The sequence below is a fragment of the Somniosus microcephalus genome, chromosome 13, assembly GCF_052327205.1.
Source record: "Somniosus microcephalus isolate GS21.2 chromosome 13, FLI_Smic_1.0, whole genome shotgun sequence".
In the NCBI taxonomy this organism is placed as follows: domain Eukaryota; kingdom Metazoa; phylum Chordata; class Chondrichthyes; order Squaliformes; family Somniosidae; genus Somniosus; species Somniosus microcephalus.
In genome coordinates, this window is record NC_140999.1 from 142,001,411 (window position 1) to 142,020,520 (window position 19,110).

Consider the following 19,110-nt stretch of genomic DNA (forward strand, 5'->3'; position numbering starts at 1 on the left):
AGGGTTGCCACTTGGGTGTTTTATTCAATGTTAATGTCAAGTTTCCATTAATGAAATGTCAACCATAAAAATCTTTATTTTCACCATTGAACAAATTTGTGTGTACCTTTGGAAGTGGCTTAGTGAGTTGGAATGAATGGAGAGACATAACATTACCTCCAGCAATGGTGGTTAGTGTGAAAGGAATGGCTTAGTCATTGTAGGGATCCTTTATGGTTTTGCTGTGGGGTGGTGCCAACCTGCTGCAGCATGTGGCAGCCATATGGGTGTTCTGCATAAAGTTAAGTAAATCTGGCCATGATGAGGCCATCCCTGGCCTCCCGGGCAACAATATGCTCAGGTGCTGGTGGGATCTGGCCCACAGGTTCCTCCAGCTCCTCATTTTCCAGCTGATGCTCCTGCTCCTCCTCCTCTGAAGAGGCTGTGCGCTCTGTGCCTTGCTCCTCACAAAGCGCTATGTTGTGCAGGGCACAGAAGACCACAACGATTCTGCAGACCCTGGAGATTAATTAGCAATCTTGTTGTGCGAGGCCCCTTGGGGAGGAGCGATCATAATATGATCGAATTCTTCATTAAAATGGAGAGTGAAGTAGTTGATTCAGAGACTTGGGTACTGAATTTAAATAAAGGAAACTACGATGGTATGAGGCGCAAGTTGGCTAGGATGGATTGAGGAATGTTACTTAAAGGGTTGACGGTGAATAGGCAATGGCAAACATTTAAAGATCGCATGGATGAACTACAGAATTTGTTCATCCCTGTTTGGCATAAAAATGAAACAAAAAAGGTGACTCAACATTGGCCAACAAGGGAATATAGGGATAGCATAAGATCCAAGGAGAGGACATATAAATTGGCCAGAAAAAGCAGCAAACTTGAGGATTGGGAGCAGTTTAGGATTCAGCAAAGGAGGACAAAGGGATTAATTAAGAGGGGGAAAATAGAGTGAGAGTAAGCTTGCAGGGAACATAAAAACTGACTGTAAAAGCTTCTATAGATATGTGAAGAGAAAAAGATTGGTAAAGTCAAGCGTAGATCCCTTGCAGTCAGAATCAGAGGAATTTATAATGGGGAACAAAGACATGGCAGACCAATTAAATACATATTTTGATTCTGTCTTCACAAAGGAGGACACAAATAAACTCCCAGAGATGTCAGGGAATATAGGGTCTAATGAGAGGGAGGAACTGAATGAAATCAGTATTTGTAGGGAAATGGTGTTAGGGAAATTGATGGGATTGAAGGCCGATAAATCCCCAGGGCCTGATAATCTACATCCTAGGGTACTTAAGGAAGTGGCCCTAGAAATAGTAGATGCATTGCTGGTCATCTTCCAAAATTCTATAGACTCTGGAACAGTTCCCATGGATTGGAGGGTAGCTAATGTAACCCCACTATTTAAAAAAGGTGGTAGAGAAAAAACGGGGAATTATAGACCGGTAATCCTGACATCGGTAGTGGGGAAAATGCTAGAGTCCATTATAAAAGATGTAATAGCAGAGCACTTGGAAAACAGTGACAGGATTGGACAAAATCAACATGGATTTACAAAAGGTAAATCGTGCTTGACTAATCTACTGGAATTTTTTGAGGATGTAACTGGTAGAATAGATAAGGGAGAACCAGTGGATGTGGTGTATTTGGACATTCAGAAGGCTTTCGATAAGGTCCTGCATAAGAGACTAGCGTGCAAAGTTAAAGCTCATGGGATTGGGGGTAAGGTACTGACTTGGATAGAAAACTGGTTGGCAGACAGGAAGCAAAGAGTTGGAATAAACGGGTCGTTTTCCGAGTGGAAGGCAGTGACTAGTGGGGTACCGCAGGGATCGGTGCTAGGACTCCAGTTATTCACAATATATACCTTAATGATCTAGACGAGGGAACTAGATGCAATATCTCCAAGTTTGCAGACGACACAAAGCTGGGTGGGCGTGTGTGCTGTGAGGAGGATGCAGAGAAACTCCAGTACAATTTGGACAGGTTGGGCAATTGGGCAGATGCAGTATAATGTGGATAAATGCGAGGTTATCCACTTTGGTGGCAAAAACAGGAAAGCAGATTATCTGAACGGCAATAGATTGGGAAAAGGGGAAGTGCAACGAGACCTGGGTGTCCTTGTGCACCAGTCGCTGAAGGTAAGCATGCAGGTGCAGCAGGCGGTTAAGAAGGCAAATGGTATGCTGGCCTTCATAGTGAGAGGATTCAAGTACAGGAACAAGGATGTCTTGCTGCAGTTGTACAGGGCCTTGGTGAGACCACACCTCGAGTATTGTGTGCAGTTTTGGTCGCCTTATCTGAGGAAGGATGTTCTTGCCATGGAGAGAGTGCAGCAAAGATTCACCAGACTGATACCTGGGATGGCAGGAATGACGTATGAAGAGAGATTGGGTTGATATTCGCTAGAGTTTAGAAGAATGAGAGGGGATCTCATTGAAACTTATAAAATTCTAACAGGACTAGACAGACTAGATGCAGGAAGGCTGTTCCCGATGGCGGGGGAGTCCAGAACCAGGGGTCACAGTCTAAGGATAAGGGGTAAGCCATTTAGGACTGAGATGAGGAGGAATTTCTTCACCCAGAGAGTGGTGAACCTGTGGAATTCTCTACCACAGAAGGCAGTTGAGGCCAATTCATTAAATATATTCAAGGAGGAGTTAGATATATTTCTTAAGGCTAAGGGGATCAAGGGATATGGGGAGAAAGCAGGGACGGGGTACTGAATTTGGTGATCAGCCATGATCGCATTGATTGGCGGAGCAGGCTCGAGGGGCCGAATGACCTACTCCTGCTCCTATCCTCTATGTTTCTATGGCTGGTGCATACTGAAGGGCTCCTCCAGATCTGTCAAGACATCTGAAGCGCAATTTCAGCATGCCTATTGTCTGCTCTATGGCACATCTGGTGGAAATGTGACTTTCATTATATCTTTCCTGGGCCTCAGTACTTGGCCTCCTCAAGGGTGTCATGAGCCACGTCTTCAGTGGATAGCCCTCATCTTCAAGCAGCCAGCCGGAAAGTCTGTTTGGCTGAGCGAAGAGCTGAGGGATGGTGGAGTGTCGAAGGACAAAAGAGTCATAGCAGCTGCCAGGGAATTTGGCACACACATGCATGATTTTCCTATGGTTGCATACCAGCTGCACATTGTCAACTGCAAGGGCTTCCACTCCCGGTTCCTGGGTTTTGATGGGATGCCCTGATAGCCACATATGTGCAGTCGATGACGCCCTGCACCCGTGGGAAGCCAGCTGGCGCGGTGCAGCCCTGTGCTGATGCCCTGTCCTGTGCAGCATCAGGTGGTTGAGGAGAAGGTTGGTGGTGTTGTTGTTGGTGGTGCTGCTGGTGTTGGGGCTCATCGTGGTCCGATTCTGAGGACCAAGGTGAGACAGTATAAACGGCACCCATGCTGATGGAATAGATGGCAAGTCAAGTAGAGATGAGAGAAGCAATCTGTCAATGGAGTGATAGGTTGTACCAATGAGGTGAGACTGGATGGCGACTTTGCTGCAAACACTTGCAGCCTGTAGAAAGCTAAATGTGTGCTAGGAATGCAGTCAGCAACAGCTTCTGCCCGAGGAAAGTGATCAGCTGTGAGGTGGGAGCTTTTATAGTACATTTCATGCTGTCATCTAATCAGCTGGAGCAATGGCCACTGAACTCCCGCTTCAGGCTGACAGACGTGGTTCCCAAGCTGCGTGAATCCCATGGGCAGCCAGGGAAATTTGAATGGTAAGCTGAAAAAGGTGCTTAAGGGTCCGACAACAAGGTGCCAATGATTTGAATTCGGTCGCCCGCCTCTGCCGGTCGGGTTGCTGCCGCACCGGCAAACGGCCAGAAGGAAAGGCGTGCGGGGGCGGGATGACCGCAGGTTCCTGAGCCGCTGCAACTTATTTCAAATTTCCCACCCGACTCGCCTCTAATCACGCCCGCATGGACCCCCAAAAATTCCAGCCTATAATTTTAAGGAAAGCATATATAGCAGTAAGCCAATACTTAGAATGGTAGATGTAGATTGTACTGTAGCCAAAATTTAGCAGTGCACACTGGACATACAAGAGCGTGATTCCATTTACTTTCAAGATTTTAACTAACAAAATATAATTATAAACCGCAAAAGTCATTTAATAGTACAAAGATCAGGGATCCTAGGACTGGTCACAAGTGCCCAATCAAACCTATTACCACTCAGGACTATCCTCAATTTCTTATTATCTACCTAATTTATTATCCAGACTATAATGGTGTCCTATTTTGGTCCTTACATTGGGGCCTTGAAGCATTTGAAAGGAGTCAAAATAGTGCAACTAGATCAAATCATAGAAAGCAATTTAAAAAGTTACTTCTTCCCGATACTTTTTATCATTAAGATGAAAAGTCATCAATAAAAAGTTAGCCTATGATGCCTGTGAACTGAAACCTGACCTTACGTGTAAAGTAACTGGAATAGTGTGCCACGGGGCGAACAATAACCATTTGATGTATGCACTGGAAATGGTACAGGTTGCACCATATCCTTTTGATCTTATCGAATTACCAGTAAACACCATGCTGACAGACCATATAACTCATGCTAAAAACTGTGAATGAGATTTATTAAGAAATACTAAACAGGACCAAGTGCAGATCAGCAGATTAGATAAAGTTCCACGTTTAAAGTCTTAACAGCTCTTTTCAGTGACTTTTGACCAAAGGTCCGTGATGAAACGCTTTTGAGAACTGAACTTCAGAGCTTCTCTAAGCCCCCCAACCCATATAATGGCACAGCAGAATAGGAAACAGAAAAACATGGGCATCAGACTGGCAATATGCCAGTTTTTATTTCTGATGTCAAAACTGACATGAGGAAGATGAAAATGTATCCATCACATTTAACCAAAACCATAGTCAAAATAATTTCAAAGGCACAAGCAACAGATTGTAAGAACGGGGAACTGAAAGCCCAGTGACCAATGTTAATTAGTTCTATCACCTGGGTGGGATTTGCATATCCTAACGCTTGTTCGCCAATATAAGCATTTTGGCCCTAAACGATCATATCCATCTGATAAGAAACTACCCATTCATAACATGATCAGCAATCAAAGGTTTTCGGTCAGGAGTCAATGCTTAAGGTGAGTTAACATTGCGATCCTTGTAGATGTGCAGTCATCTGTATACAGAGAGGCAGATTAAATTTGTCAGAAAACAGTAACAGAAACCATTATAAATCAAAAGATAAAAATATGAAAATTCTTAGAACTTGAAACTAGACAGATCCTACATCAGCCAGGGTGTTTTCATTGGGGAGAAAAGGGGAAACTACTGAGGAGGGTGAAAAGAGAACACAGTATTAAAATAATGAATTAATTAACGGTGGCATAGTGGTTAGCACTGTTGCCTCACAGCGCCAGGGACCCGGGTTCGAATCCGGCCTCGGGCGACTGTCTGTGTGGAGTTTGCACATTCTCCCCGTGTTTGCGTGGGTTTCCTCCGGGTGCTCCGGTTTCCTCCCACAGTCCAAAGATGTGCAGGTTAGGTTGATTGGCTATGATAAATTGACCCTTAGTGTTAGGGGGATTAAATACGTGGGGTTACAGGGATAGGGTGGGATATGTGTTGGTGTAGGGGTTACGGGGATCGGGTGGGATATGTGTCGGTGCAGGCTCGATGGGCCGAAATGGCCTCTATCTGCACTGTGGGGTTTCTGTGATTCTGTGATCTGTGATAATTCAGTAAGGTGGAAGTAAAAGAGTTTATGGTACAGGATTAGAAGACAGGAATACAAGCTAAAGAAGTTACAAAGCAGAGCAGTTGAGCTTTCCTTTTTTTTAAAAACTTTTTAGTTCTTACTATGATTATCCAAATTATGCAATTATACAAAGGTTTCACTAAAAAGGACTTAAACTGTAGAACAGGCTTCATAAAAATGACAAGTCATTGTCAGAATTCTAAGGTAAGCTTTTTAACATTTGAATTTTCTTCTTCATCCCAACCTTCCACATTTCTCTTCAACAAATGTGTCACTGTGCATGCTCCTTGAATCAAGTGACTGAGGCAGTGTAAACTGCAGAATTTTCCACAATACTATTTTGTAACTGAGTCACACCATCTGCTATCCAAGTGAGGTAACCAAATAGTATGGAGCACCTCACTGAAGTGTAATGATCCATCTAGAACCACTACGCAAGAACTTGAAAAGCTTGATGCCACAGCTCAACCATGTTACAGCACCACCACCTGAGGTCTACTTTATATTTAGACACTTGAAATTCAGAACTTTAATTTCATAAGTTGTAGCAAATGCAATTAAAAATGTTACAAACCTCCATTTTATCAATCTTTGCATACACCTTCTTCATTTCCAGTGCCTTGACCTTTATTTTTGGAACATTTTCATCCAGAATCTGTGAAGAGTCATTTCGAATCTGTAAGAAATGGAAAACTTTAGTTACCGTATACAATTAATTTAGCCAATCAGAATATTTGTAAGGAATTATAAAATTATATTCCTCTGAAGTTTTTGCTTCCGCAGTCATCTCCTTCACTCAAATTAATGCCCAAAGGCCGATCAAGCACTGAGCAGCCCTTGCTAGACAGATAAATATACACCCCTCCATGCCCAGCGAACCCCATTTCCAATATAATGGAAAACATTATGGCACCCTCTCCAAGCAGACAACGCAATCCAGATTTTGCTGCTTAATTGATCAGTCAGTTGTTCCTGAAAACTAGTAAGACCAGCTGTCATTTTATTCTCTGCAAAGCACAAGAGGGTTATTGACAGAATTAAGACAGAACCACAGACAAGGTTAATGAGATTTAAGGAAATGCTTACCTTTACACACATGGCTACTTGCATCAGCCTGAAAGATACAACGGCCCAGATTTCACGTTAAGCAGAACTGTGAGGCTAACAGCGCTCACCGTTACCGAGAAGTAAATCGGACAGCAACTTCCGGCGTCCGCACATGTGCAGTTAAACGTGGGAATCAGGCAGTTGCTGTCCGAGTTGCCCTGCTCCTCCATAAGCTTCGCTACATCGGTACCTTGCCGAAAGATTCAGTATTCACACACTCAACAACCTCTCCGGCACTAAAAATTTACTTTTAAAAGTGTGGAGTCTCATTCCTTCGGATTTTAGTTATTGTTGGAGATTTTTAAAAAGTTTTTTTTACTTTTTCCATTCAGTCTCTTTATAGAATCATAGAATGGTTACAGCACAGAAGGAGGCCATTTGACCCATCAAATCTCTAATCTCTCTCTCTTAATCCCATTTTTCTTTCCCTCTTTATTTTGCTTTCTGTATATGATTTTACATTGAATTAATTTTTCTAACTTACCGTTCCTGGTTTAGACTCTGTGTCTTAGTAAGGATTATTCAATCTGATTGGTTAAGGAGACACGCTGTTGCTTTCCCTGTTCACATAGGTCCCAGGTCCTGCAGAGGGCGCAGCACTGTTGTGACTGTTTGATAACCACAAATCGCAGCGTAAAAACCCACAGAAATTCCGCGGGCAAGTGTAATGAACGGCGAGCAGCGTTTGTTCCCACTGACCGCAAAATCCGGGCTAACATATATAAACCCTAAACAGGCAGGGCAATCATTTTTTTCTATGCCAAGATGTTTCGCAGGACAGCTATCTAGGTATGTGCACACTCTGGTTTATTATGCAGATAGCAATGTTCCAAAAATTTATCAGATCAACCAACCAAATTTATTTTTCATATCAAACAAGATGTCACACAAGTTGGAATATGCTGTAATTTTCTAGATGCAAGCAGTTGGTTGAATAGTCCATTTTCTACATTCTAATGAGAATAGTATTATGCATCACCCAAAGCTCAGCAATATAGGTGGATACGCGAAGCCCTGTCCATTTAGAATGTCAGCAAAAACTGCTGAAAATTCGATACAATGCTAGGTTCTGTGAGCTGCCAGACAGCAGAACAAAATACATACCCTGTCATGCATCAGAATTAATTTTCACCCTTTTTTAAAATGTGTGCTGTACGAATTGGCTATGTACTGCATCACCACTATGTTTGGTTTAAAAAGAAATACAGTAATATTTACCATGTCAAGCATTCCACAAAATTCATCCAGTCTGATTAACATTTCTTCAATGCTCTTATCAAGTTCCTTAGCCTACACAAGGAAAAACACAAGACACTGTATGAGCCAACATTGATAAATGGATACCTAAGCCAGCCATAGATTTTCAATATCCTAATCATTTCCCATTCTAGTCCAGGGTCATTTTCTCAATATATTAATGGTTTCATATTCTGGATATTAAAAGAGAACTCTACCTGCATAGTACATAGATCTTAAACAAAGACCATCTCCCTAACAAAGATATTTTCCATTTCTTAGTCAGAAGAACCATCCTGTTAGATTTGGAACAAAGGGCAGACATGTTTCTTAAACAGACAAATGAATAATGGGGATCCTTGTAGATTCAATTCCCAATGCAGGGTTTGAGAACATAATCTAGGTTGACACTTCAGTGCAGTACTGAGGGTGTGCTGTATTGTCAGGAGATGGGTGTCCTTCAAATGAGACACTAACACAAAACCTGGTCTGTATATTTGAGTGTACATAAAAGATCCCATGGCACAACTGAAGAAGAGCATGAAGTTGTTTGTGTTTTAGTCAACATCACCAAACCAGATTAACTGATCAATTACCTAATTTGCTGTTCGCTCAACCTTGCTGTGCGCAAATTGGCTACTATGCTTGCATAAGTAAACATAGAAACTAGGAGCAGGAGTAGGCCATTCAGCCCCTCGAGCCTGCTCCGCTATTCAATGAGATCATGGCTGATCATCCAAATTCAGTACCCGGTCCCTGCCTTCTCCCCATATCCCTTGATCCCTTTAGCCTTAAGAAATATATCTAACTCCTTCTTGAATATATTTAATGATTTGGCCTCAACTGCCTTCTGTGGTAGAGAATTCCACAGGTTCACCACTCTTTGGGTGAAGAAATTCCTCCTCATCTCTGTCCTAAATGGCTTACCCCTTATCCTTAGACTGTAACCCCTGGTTCTGGACTCCCCAGCCATCGGGAACATCCTTCCTGCATTTAGTCTGTCTAGTCCTGTTAGAATTTTATAGGTTTCAATGAGATCCCCTCTCATTCTTCTAAACTCCAACGAGTATAAGCCTAATCGACCCAATCACTCCTCATACGTCATTCCTGCCATCCCAGGTATCAGTCTGGTGAATCTTCGCTGCACTCCCTCCATGGCAAGAACATCCTTCCTCAGATACGGCAACCAAAACTGCACACAATACTCAAGGTGTGGTCTCACCAAGGCCCTGTACAACTGCAGCAAGACATCCTTGTTCCTGTACTCAAACCCTCTCGCTACGAAGGCCAACATACCATTTGCCTTCTTAACCGCCTGCTGCACCTGCATGCTTACCTTCAGCGACTGGTGCACAAGGACACCCAGGTCTCATTGCATTTCCCCTTTTCCCAATCTATTGCCGTTCAGATAATAATCTGCCTTCCTGTTTTTGCCACCAAAGTGGATAACCTTGCATTTATCCACATTATACTGCATCTGCCATGCATCTGCCCAATCACCCAACCTGTACAAATCATACTGGAGTTTCTCGGCATCCTCCTCACAGCACACACGCTTTGTGTCGTCTGCAAACTTGGAGATATTACATCTAGTTCCCTCGTCTAGATCATGAATATATATAGTGAATAGCTGGGTTCCTAGGACCGATCCCTGCAGTACCCCACTAGTCACTGCCCGCCACTCGGAAAAAGACCCGTTTATTCCAACTCTTTGCTTCCTGTCTGCCAACCAGTTCTCTATCCAAGTCAGTACCTTGCCCCCAATCCCATGTGCCTTAACTTTACATGCTAATCTCTTATGCAGGACCTTATCAAAAGCCTTCTGAAAGTCCAAATACACCACATCCACTGGTTCTCCCTGATCTATTTTACCAGCTACATCCTCAAAAAATTCCAGTAGTCAAGCACAATTTACCTTTTTGTAAATCCATGTTGACTTTGTCCGATCCTGTCACTGTTTTCCAAGTGCTCTGCTATTACATCTTTTATAATGGACTCTAGCATTTTCCCCACTACCGATGTCAGGCTTACCGGTCTATAATTCCCCGTTTTCTCTCTACCACCTTTTTTGAATAGTGGGGTAACATTAGCTACCCTCCAATCCATGGGAACTGTTCCAGAGTCTATAGAATTTTGGAAGATGACCAGCAATGCATCTACTATTTCTAGGGCCACTTCCTTAAGTAACCTAGGATGTAGATTATCAGGCCCTGGGGATTTATCGGCCTTCAATCCCATCAATTTCCCTAACATCATTTTTCGACAAATACTGATTTCTTTCAGTTCCTCCCTCTCATTAGACCCTATGTTCCCCGACATCTCTGGGAGGTCATTTGTGCCCTCCTTTGTGAAGACGGAAGCAAAGTATGTATTTAATTGGTCTTCCATAACTTTGTTCCCCATTATAAATTCCCCTGTTTCTGACTGCAAGGGACCTATGCTTGACTTCGCCAATCTTTTTCTCTTCACATATCTATAAAAGCTTTTACAGTCAGTTTTTATGTTGCCTGCAAGCTTACTCTCATACTCTGTTTTCCCCCTCTTAATTAATCCCTTTGTCCTCCTTTGCTGACTCCTAAACTGCTCCCAATCCTCAGGTTTGCTGCTCTTTCTGGCCAATTTATATGTCCTCTCCTTGGATCTTATGCTATCCCTAATTTCCCTTGTTAGCCACGGTTGATTCACCTTTTTTGTTTTATTTTTATGCCAAACAGGGATGAACAAATTCTGTAGTTCATCCATGCGATCTTTAAATGTTTGCCATTGCCTATCCACCGTCAACCCTTTGAGTAACATTCCCCAATCAATCCTACCCAACTCGCGCCTCATACCATCGTAATTTCCTTTATTTAAATTCAAGACCCTAGTTTCCGAGTCAAATACTTCACTCTCCATCTTAATGAAGAATTCTATCATATTATGATCGTCCGCCCCAAGGGGCCTCGCACAACAAGATTGCTAATTATTCCTTTCTCATTACATAATACCCAGTCTAAGATGGCCTGATCTCTAGTTGGTTCCTCGACATATTGGGCCAGGAAACCATCCCGTATACACTCCAGGAATTCCTCCTCCACAGTATTGTTACTAATTTGGTTAGCCCAATCTATATGTAGATTAAAGTCACCCATGATAAGTGCTGTGCCCTTATTGCACGCGTCCCTAATTTCCCATTTAATGCTACCCCCAACCTCGGCATTACTGTTTGGGGGTCTGTATACAACTCCCACTAACGTTTTCTGTCCTTTGGTATTTCTCAGCTCTACCCATACAGATTCTACATCATCAGAGCCAATATCCTTCCTTACAATTGTGTTAATCTCCTCTTTAACCAGCAATGCTACCCCACCTCTTCCTTTTTGCCTGTCTTTCCTGAATATTGAATACCACTGGATGTTGAGCTCCCAGCCCTGGTCACCCTGGAGCCATGTTTCCGTAATCCCAATCATATCATATCCGTTTACATCTATTTGCGCAGCTAATTCATCCACCTTATTACGAATGCTCCTCGCATTAACAAAAAAACAAGCCTGAAGGCTTTGTGTCTTAACACTCTTAGACCTTTTAGAATTATTATTTACTGTGGCCATGTTTGATTTAAACCCTTGATTACTCTGACTGCCACTTTTGCTTTTCTCCTTTCTGTCTTTTGCTTCTATCCTTGTTTTCCTTTCCTCTGTCTCAGTGATTACACTTCAAAAGTAATTACTAACTGTAAAGAGCTTTGGGACATCCTAAGGATGTGATAAGATGCTAAATAAATGCAAGTCCTTTTTTCCGTTAATTTTAATTTAAACTCCAATTTTGGTCATTTTACCCATACAATAAATTGGTACAAGTGTCCAGTGCAAAAACAGATTTACAATACGTAGTCAAAAGTAATCCATCAGTATTCCAGGTATATATTAAAAATATAACGGCCACACAATCTAAACCAGAAATGCCAAGGCTTTTTGTCTTTGTGGGCCACATATCATGGATCCCCGTGTGTAAACTTTAAACAAATGCATACATCTCAATCTGCGGAAACTAACAAATCTTGGTGTCCTGATTTAGGTTTTATCCACTAATGATGCCACAGCCCATGCCAAACAATCAGGCTCCCAAAATTCAAAGCGGCAGGCAAGAAATACAAATGCAAACAGAACGGAGAACGGAAGTCGGATTATTAGCAGCCCGACTGGCCAACCACGGTACAGGGTCAGGCTGCTGGTTTCCTGGAAGCCAAGAATTCATGAGGCAGACACACAGGCTGGGGGAGTCTGTCTGTTAGACCTCCTAAGGGAAAATAACCCGAGAGGGACAAAGGTTTTTTCTAGAAGAATGGGCCCAACCAGTTACAAAGAAAAAGTCCTGGTTCAAAGCATATGTACTAGTTTGCTGACAGGGATCGTGTGTGGTGCTTTGTTGTTTTATATGTTACAGGAACTTTAAGGAGCAAGTTAAAATTGAGGGTTTACTACTCTGTTCAGTCACGTGTAATCTGTAATATAAAATAGTTTCTTGATTTGTCATGGTACTTTATTATTATATTGTATTAGGGCACCTGTCAAATACAATATTACAGCAATAATCCATTTTCTGCACAAGTGTTGAGCAGATAGAAGTAGTTATACAGGAAATCAATTGTATTTCTCTTTCAAGGTCTTGGAGGCCTTAGTTGTCACGTAAATAAGGCTTTTCATACAAATAAAAGGTATGGTTGGATTAATTACCTTTTGCATTCTCCAACAGCAGGATCCATCCAATCAACAACTTAAAAAAAATAAAATGCTTAGTAGAATACTAGTTCACCAAATGTGTCATTGGACAGGCCAGCTGTTTGGAGCGTCAATTTCAAAATGACACTTTGCAATAATGAAGAGATCAGCTTAATTATGCAAGTTCTTTTTAAAGAACTGCTGCAAGAAAAACACACACACAACATGGATTTATGTTAAAAAATATGAAACAGCTAGTCTTGTCATTTTAATTACCCCTAAACCCAAGATCCTAACTCGGGAAAAAAATTGTCAGTTTATGACCACAAAAATAACTGGTGTACGTTATCCATTTGATTACATCGCTTGTTTTCTGATATACTAGCACCACATATCTAGTGCGCTGGCAGTGGGGGAGCAGGCAAGGTAAAGAAAAGGAAGAGGGTTCTTGTCGCCATCTGTGTATAACTAGCATAGCATCACTGCAGTTTACTGTTACTAATTAAAGGTCTACATTAACATCTTAAGCGTGCTATTTGCAAGCAACTGGTTTGGCAGCTGCTACAAACAATGAGGTTTTCTTGAATCATTTTATCTCTGCTCAAAACCACTACTGAGTAAGACTCCACAGAAGCTATGTAAATGGCCAGTATTGCACTTTTGGATCTAAGAGAGATTTGACTTGCCGCTAATTTGTGTAACAGCTAGTGTATGTGATGGAAATGTTCCAATTCCTAAAACCTGCAAAGAAGCTGGTACGGTAATTGGATGGTGAGGGGGGGGGGGGGGGGGAGAAAGAGACACTGTCTCGCACCTCTGAGATTAGAGTTCAAATCTAGCCCAGAGTAATGGGATGAAAGTCTCTGGCAGTAAGATTGTGAAATGTGTTTCAGCAGTCAATCTAATTCCTTGTGGGCATGGACGTAATGGGCAATCTCACTTTAGCAGACCCAAGGATGGCTTAAGTGGAAAATGGAAAAAGTTCAACACTGCTTGCATATTGTTGGGGCAGAGTAGAGGGAGCTTCACTCTATCTAGCTGTCCTATACCTGAGCTGGAGTGTTTGATGGGGCCTGAAATGTAAACAGAAAAATCCCTCATCTTGATGACCACAAAAAGGAAAAACAATTGGGAAAAAATACACGTTTAATAAACATGCAATTAGTTCAGAATTTACTCTACTGCAAATGACCTTTTAAAATGTAACTACACAGGTATTCAGTAAGGATGCTAGTGAAATGTCATTAAATCATCACACTGGCAATGAATAAAATGCAAAGGCAGAATGGCTTTACATGAAGTCATATGTTTACACTATTCTGGTATTAGCATGAATGCAATGATTATAGGTATGAAATTTAAGAAAGCAATATAAATACATATGCTGCCCGACATTACAAGTGACTACACTTCAAAAGTACTTAATTGGCTGTGAAACACTTTGAGACATCCTGAGGTTGTGAACGGTGCTATATAAATGCAATGTTTTTTTTCCTGTAAATATATTGGAGAAGTTATGTTGGCATGAATCTGGTATTAATCCTACTTTGTAAATAACTTTATTTGCAAACTAGTTATTTATCTATACTACAATCTAGGCTGCAATGATATGGATTCAACTTCGACTATTTGAGTTAATTAGCTGCAGCATTACTTACAGAAAAACTCAGAGCTGGGCATGTACTAGAAATAATTTTTAAAAGGAAATAAAAAGAATATAAAACATAAAAATAGAAAATAAAGAAGTCTGCCTTGTGTGTGCTTATGGACGGGTTTGATTTGTCTGGTGTTACATGATTAGCACAGTTCAATCAATAATGATACAGGCTCACTGACATACAATGTTAGACAAGATTATTAATATAAATACATAATACCTGAATAGTTCTCTCATTTTCATCTTGTAAATTAATACTATTTGTTTAAAGGGGAAAGATAATTCAAGTTACTCCCCCTCTTTAGAGAGGAGAAATTATTAGAATAAGGAGAATATTCATCAACTTTCCTTAAAAGCCCCTTTAAAACATTTTTTTACTGGCTTGGGAGACCCCGAATTCCAGTTTCCTTCCCAGTTAGACCACTCTGGGTACTTCACTAATACTGTAGAAACATCTCACACGCCTAGAGCAGCTTCACAAGGAACAGCAGAGGCCACAACTTCAGACCAACCCAAGAGCCACCCGACATTAGAAAAACATGCAATAGGGTGGGAAAGCAAATCATTAAATCTGCAATATTGTTTCCTAGGGGTCCTGTGGCTCCAGAGCAACTCTGTACCTACTTTAAGGTCACTCCCCCTCTGCTTCTTATAGAAGAGCTCTACGGAGATGCCACCAGAACAGCATAGCAGGGAGGGTGACCCAATTGTTGGTAGAGAGATTAAAATCTATCCAAATTCTCCGGAGTGTAATATTCTCTTCTACCAAAAGGGGCAAAATACTTTGAACAAAATGTTCTTGCTGTAGACTTCCCCATCCCTCCTTTAAAGGGAAATATTACTATACAAAGAATGTAATTTTTTAAGCAGTCAATGCCAATTATGTCCCCATAAACCTGCAGTAACAATAATTAATCCTCTGATGAGGACTCTGCAAACTAACAACATGAAAAGGTACCGACAGCTGGAATTCTCACCGACAGCTGCTGCTACTGCCCCAAAAATTAGCTGCAACCAAATACAGATTCCACATAAAATGAAAGCAGTGCTTGATTACAGAAGACGGGGGAGGAGGGGAAGTGATAACATTAGAGAAGTGCATGAATTATAAACAATAGAGCTGGCATCTGAGTTCCTGAAATAGATTCGTACCTTGTGACTACTTTCAAGTACCCATTATTCTCTAATTTAACATGGCTTTGTTTGTGATTCCAACTAAGGTAAAGTACTATCTGGTTAACAAAATTTTGAAAAAACTTTGGTATAATACATTGAATATTTAAGATATCAACACATTTTGCACAGTCACATAGTTCTGGGTACTTTTGTGGCATCAAAGACTGTTAGCATGCAATGCTGTATACATGTAACTAGCAAACTAAAGCTTTAACTGTACAGTGATAGCCTCAGTAAAAAAGGTCAAAAATGTATTAACAAGCCCTCTTAAATCTAATTCCCCTTTCTATAATTAGATCTCCTTGTGGCACGCATCAGCTGATGGCGAGATGTCCACCCAGTCTAGGACTTCATCAATATTGCTCGGAAACTAACTAATGGGAGATGCAACCACAGCCTGGGAAAAAAACCATCATTCACTCTGGGAAAATCCTAACCTCTTCCCCACAGAAACACAGCAAAGATCAGAAACTCAGCCACATGGGGAGAAATCATAGACTCCGAAGCACAGCCCACAACTTCACGGTGCTGCACACAGGTGCTCCAGAGCACTACACTACTTCACACAAAAGGTTTTAGGTATGCATCATGCTGGTTTCTGAAGTGTTTTCTTCAACAACAATATTTTTTTCTCAAAAGTGCCAAAATTACCATTTTAATGAATCAGTAAGTGCAATAAAAATGGCATTTAAACTCAGAAGTACTCTTACTAATTTGTCAAATGTTTGAAAATGTTTTTTTTTTTGGGGGGGGGGGGGGGGAAGGAAAGAGAGAGAAAGAGGTAGACTAATGTGGCCAAAACTTCATGTCTGATTAATAAGCAATTTGCTATCCGTTGTGCAGAATGGGTCGTAGACACAGACTTAACAAAATCTGATTTTTCTGAACTAAAGTGACATTTTGACAGGCAGCCTTTCTTCATTTATATACTTGACAACTTCTATCTATAAATGCACATTTAAAATCACCACATTCTGTAGAAAAATGGTGTTTCACTGTACAAAGAACTCTTCCGGAACATGCGCAGTTATCTACACCTTTTAAGTACTTTTGCACACATGGAGAATATGAAATCAATACTAAGCTTCAAATTGAAAAGAAAAAGTAATTGGTGTGAAAATTATTGGATGCTTTCACATACCTGTATCCATTATTCAGTAGTTCCTAATGGAATAAGAATTTTGACTGTACAGTTTCTGGCATAAATTTAGATTTTTTGAAACATAGACTTTTACATACATACTTGCTATAATCAGTGATTATAGAAATGGCTGGAATGCAAAATGTTACACAAATATTGTAAAATGAATAGAAAAGTATATTTTTTTAAACCTGGGAGCAAATCAGATTAAAATTAAGATAACAATGTCTTCCCAGCTTTTGGCTCCAGATAAGCTGCTAAACTGGTCGGAAGTGGTGCCCCCTTTTTCATACCTGAAACCGGACAATCTTCAAGCATTGCTTACAGCAGTTGATAAGCCTTTTAAAGTTGCAGTCAGGAAGGCATAGAAAACCTGAAGGCACCAGGGAGCAGAACAAGGAATGCCACCATACCTTAAGTATGTAGATAGGTGGCTAATGATTAGGAATGTGTGCCCTCAGGGGCTGTGTTAAGAGACATACAAAGGCTAGAATCAGATACCAGTTGTTGCAGCCAAATCAGATACACAATCTCGTCAAATTGACTCTGGAGGAATCAGACGCTATGGTAGAGAGCATCGTAGAGGGATGTTCTGCTGATAGCTTGATGGATCTTGGGCTTTGGTCCCTGTTAAATGATAATGGCATAATATACAGTATCTTGGACTAATGTTAAGGCACTTCATATTTCATTTTTGTATTTTACTGTAGATAATAAAGTTAACAAATTATAATGGTTAGGGTAACCTGTAGGTGATGTTGTCAAACACTATTACTGAAATAATGTTTTGTGCTCTAGACAAGGGGGCTGTATGTTCCAGTACAGTATTTAAATCTACATATCTATTTCACAAAGAACATGTCATGGTTCTTTCAAAGGCAAGCAACATAATCTTAACAAAATTTAAAATCTTACTTCAGGGTTTTGAATTCTGCATCTGACCCATGTTTACTATTCAACCATTACATTTTTCAAAAGTTTCATAATGCGAGACAATAAAATGAATCAGCAGCGCTATTATTATACAATTAACTGGATACTAAATGAAATAAACTACATTTCAATTTCTCACTAAAAATCAAGCCTTTTAGGTCCATGTTGTATTTAAACAGGATCAGAGTTCAGGCTGGTACAGGTAGTCAGTCCCATCTGCAGGATTCTGATACCACAGCTCACATTAGCAAAGCTGAAGCCATCAGTTCAGCTCTTGCCAGAACCAAAGCGCCACTGGCTCCGACTTCCAACTTTCCTGGCTGTTTGCTGAGGCTGAGCCCAGATGCTGTGCAACCTCAAAGTTCTGTTTGATCTTGAGCTTAGTACATTACTAGGATTGGCTTCCTCTACCTCGGGAACATGTGCCACTTGCTGTACTTCGCCCCCTCGGCCCACATTCATGCCTTCATCACCTCTACAACAGATTTCTCAAATGGTCTCTTCGGTGACCACGCCACCTCCATAAACTTCAGCTAATCCACAACTCAGTCACCCAACTCCTCACACACCTCAACGTGTTCAAGTAACCAAAGTCATAGATTTGCATCTTTATTTTCAAATTAATCCATGGCCTCAGCCTATCTGATTTGGGAATCCTCCAGTCATATATCGGGGTCAACAACCTCTATACCTGATTTCTGCTTGTTCTATTGCTTCCACTGCTCCATCCCCACCAGCTGATTTTTCAGTCATTATGTCCCAGTGCTTTGTTACCCCTCTCCCTGCTTGAAAACCCTTCTAAAAACATATCAATAACTATGCTTGGGTCTTCCCCCATTCCCTCCCTTAAATTCCTTACCCCACCCCACCACCCCTGCTCAGTATCCACCTTTCTCCACTACAGTGGTGGAGAGTATATTTTTGTAGAATCATAAAATCATAGGAATTTACAGCACAGGAGGTCATTCGTCCCATCGTGTCTGCGCCGGCCGAAAAAGAGCTAGTCAGCCTAATCCCACTTTCCAGCTCTTGGCCTGTAGCCTTGCAGGTTACGGCACTTCAAGTGCAGATCCAAGTACTTTCTAAATGCGATGAGGGTTTCTGCCTCGAGCACCCTTTCAGGCAGTACGTTCCAGACCCCCACCACCCTCTGGGGGGAAAACGTTCTCATCTCCCCTCTAATCCTTCTACCAATTACTTTAAATCTATGCCCCCTGGTTATTGACCTCTCTGCTAAGGGAAATAGGTCCTTCCTATCCACTATATCTAGGCCCCTCATAATTTTATACACCTCAATTAAATCTCCCCTCAGCCTCCTCCGTTCCAAAGAAAACAACCCCAGCCTGTCCAATCTTTCTTCATAGCTAAAATTCTCCAGTCCTGGCAACATCCTCGTAAATCTCCTCTGTACCCTCTCTAGTGGGATCACATCTTT

At 41.3% G+C, this 19,110-nt stretch overlaps 1 protein-coding gene across 1 annotated transcript in view; it reads right to left on the bottom strand.

Annotated features, from left to right (window-relative positions):
• The window catches only part of LOC147108621 (uncharacterized), a 32,114-nt gene that overhangs the window by 9,658 nt on the left and 3,346 nt on the right, over positions 1-19,110 (bottom strand). Inside the window, exons 2-3 of the mRNA XM_086005313.1 lie at positions 8,051-8,122; positions 6,300-6,401 (exon numbers count right to left, since the gene is read on the bottom strand). Coding sequence (XP_085861439.1) covers positions 6,300-6,401; positions 8,051-8,122 — 174 coding nt within the window. The remainder of the gene's footprint in view (positions 1-6,299; positions 6,402-8,050; positions 8,123-19,110) is intronic.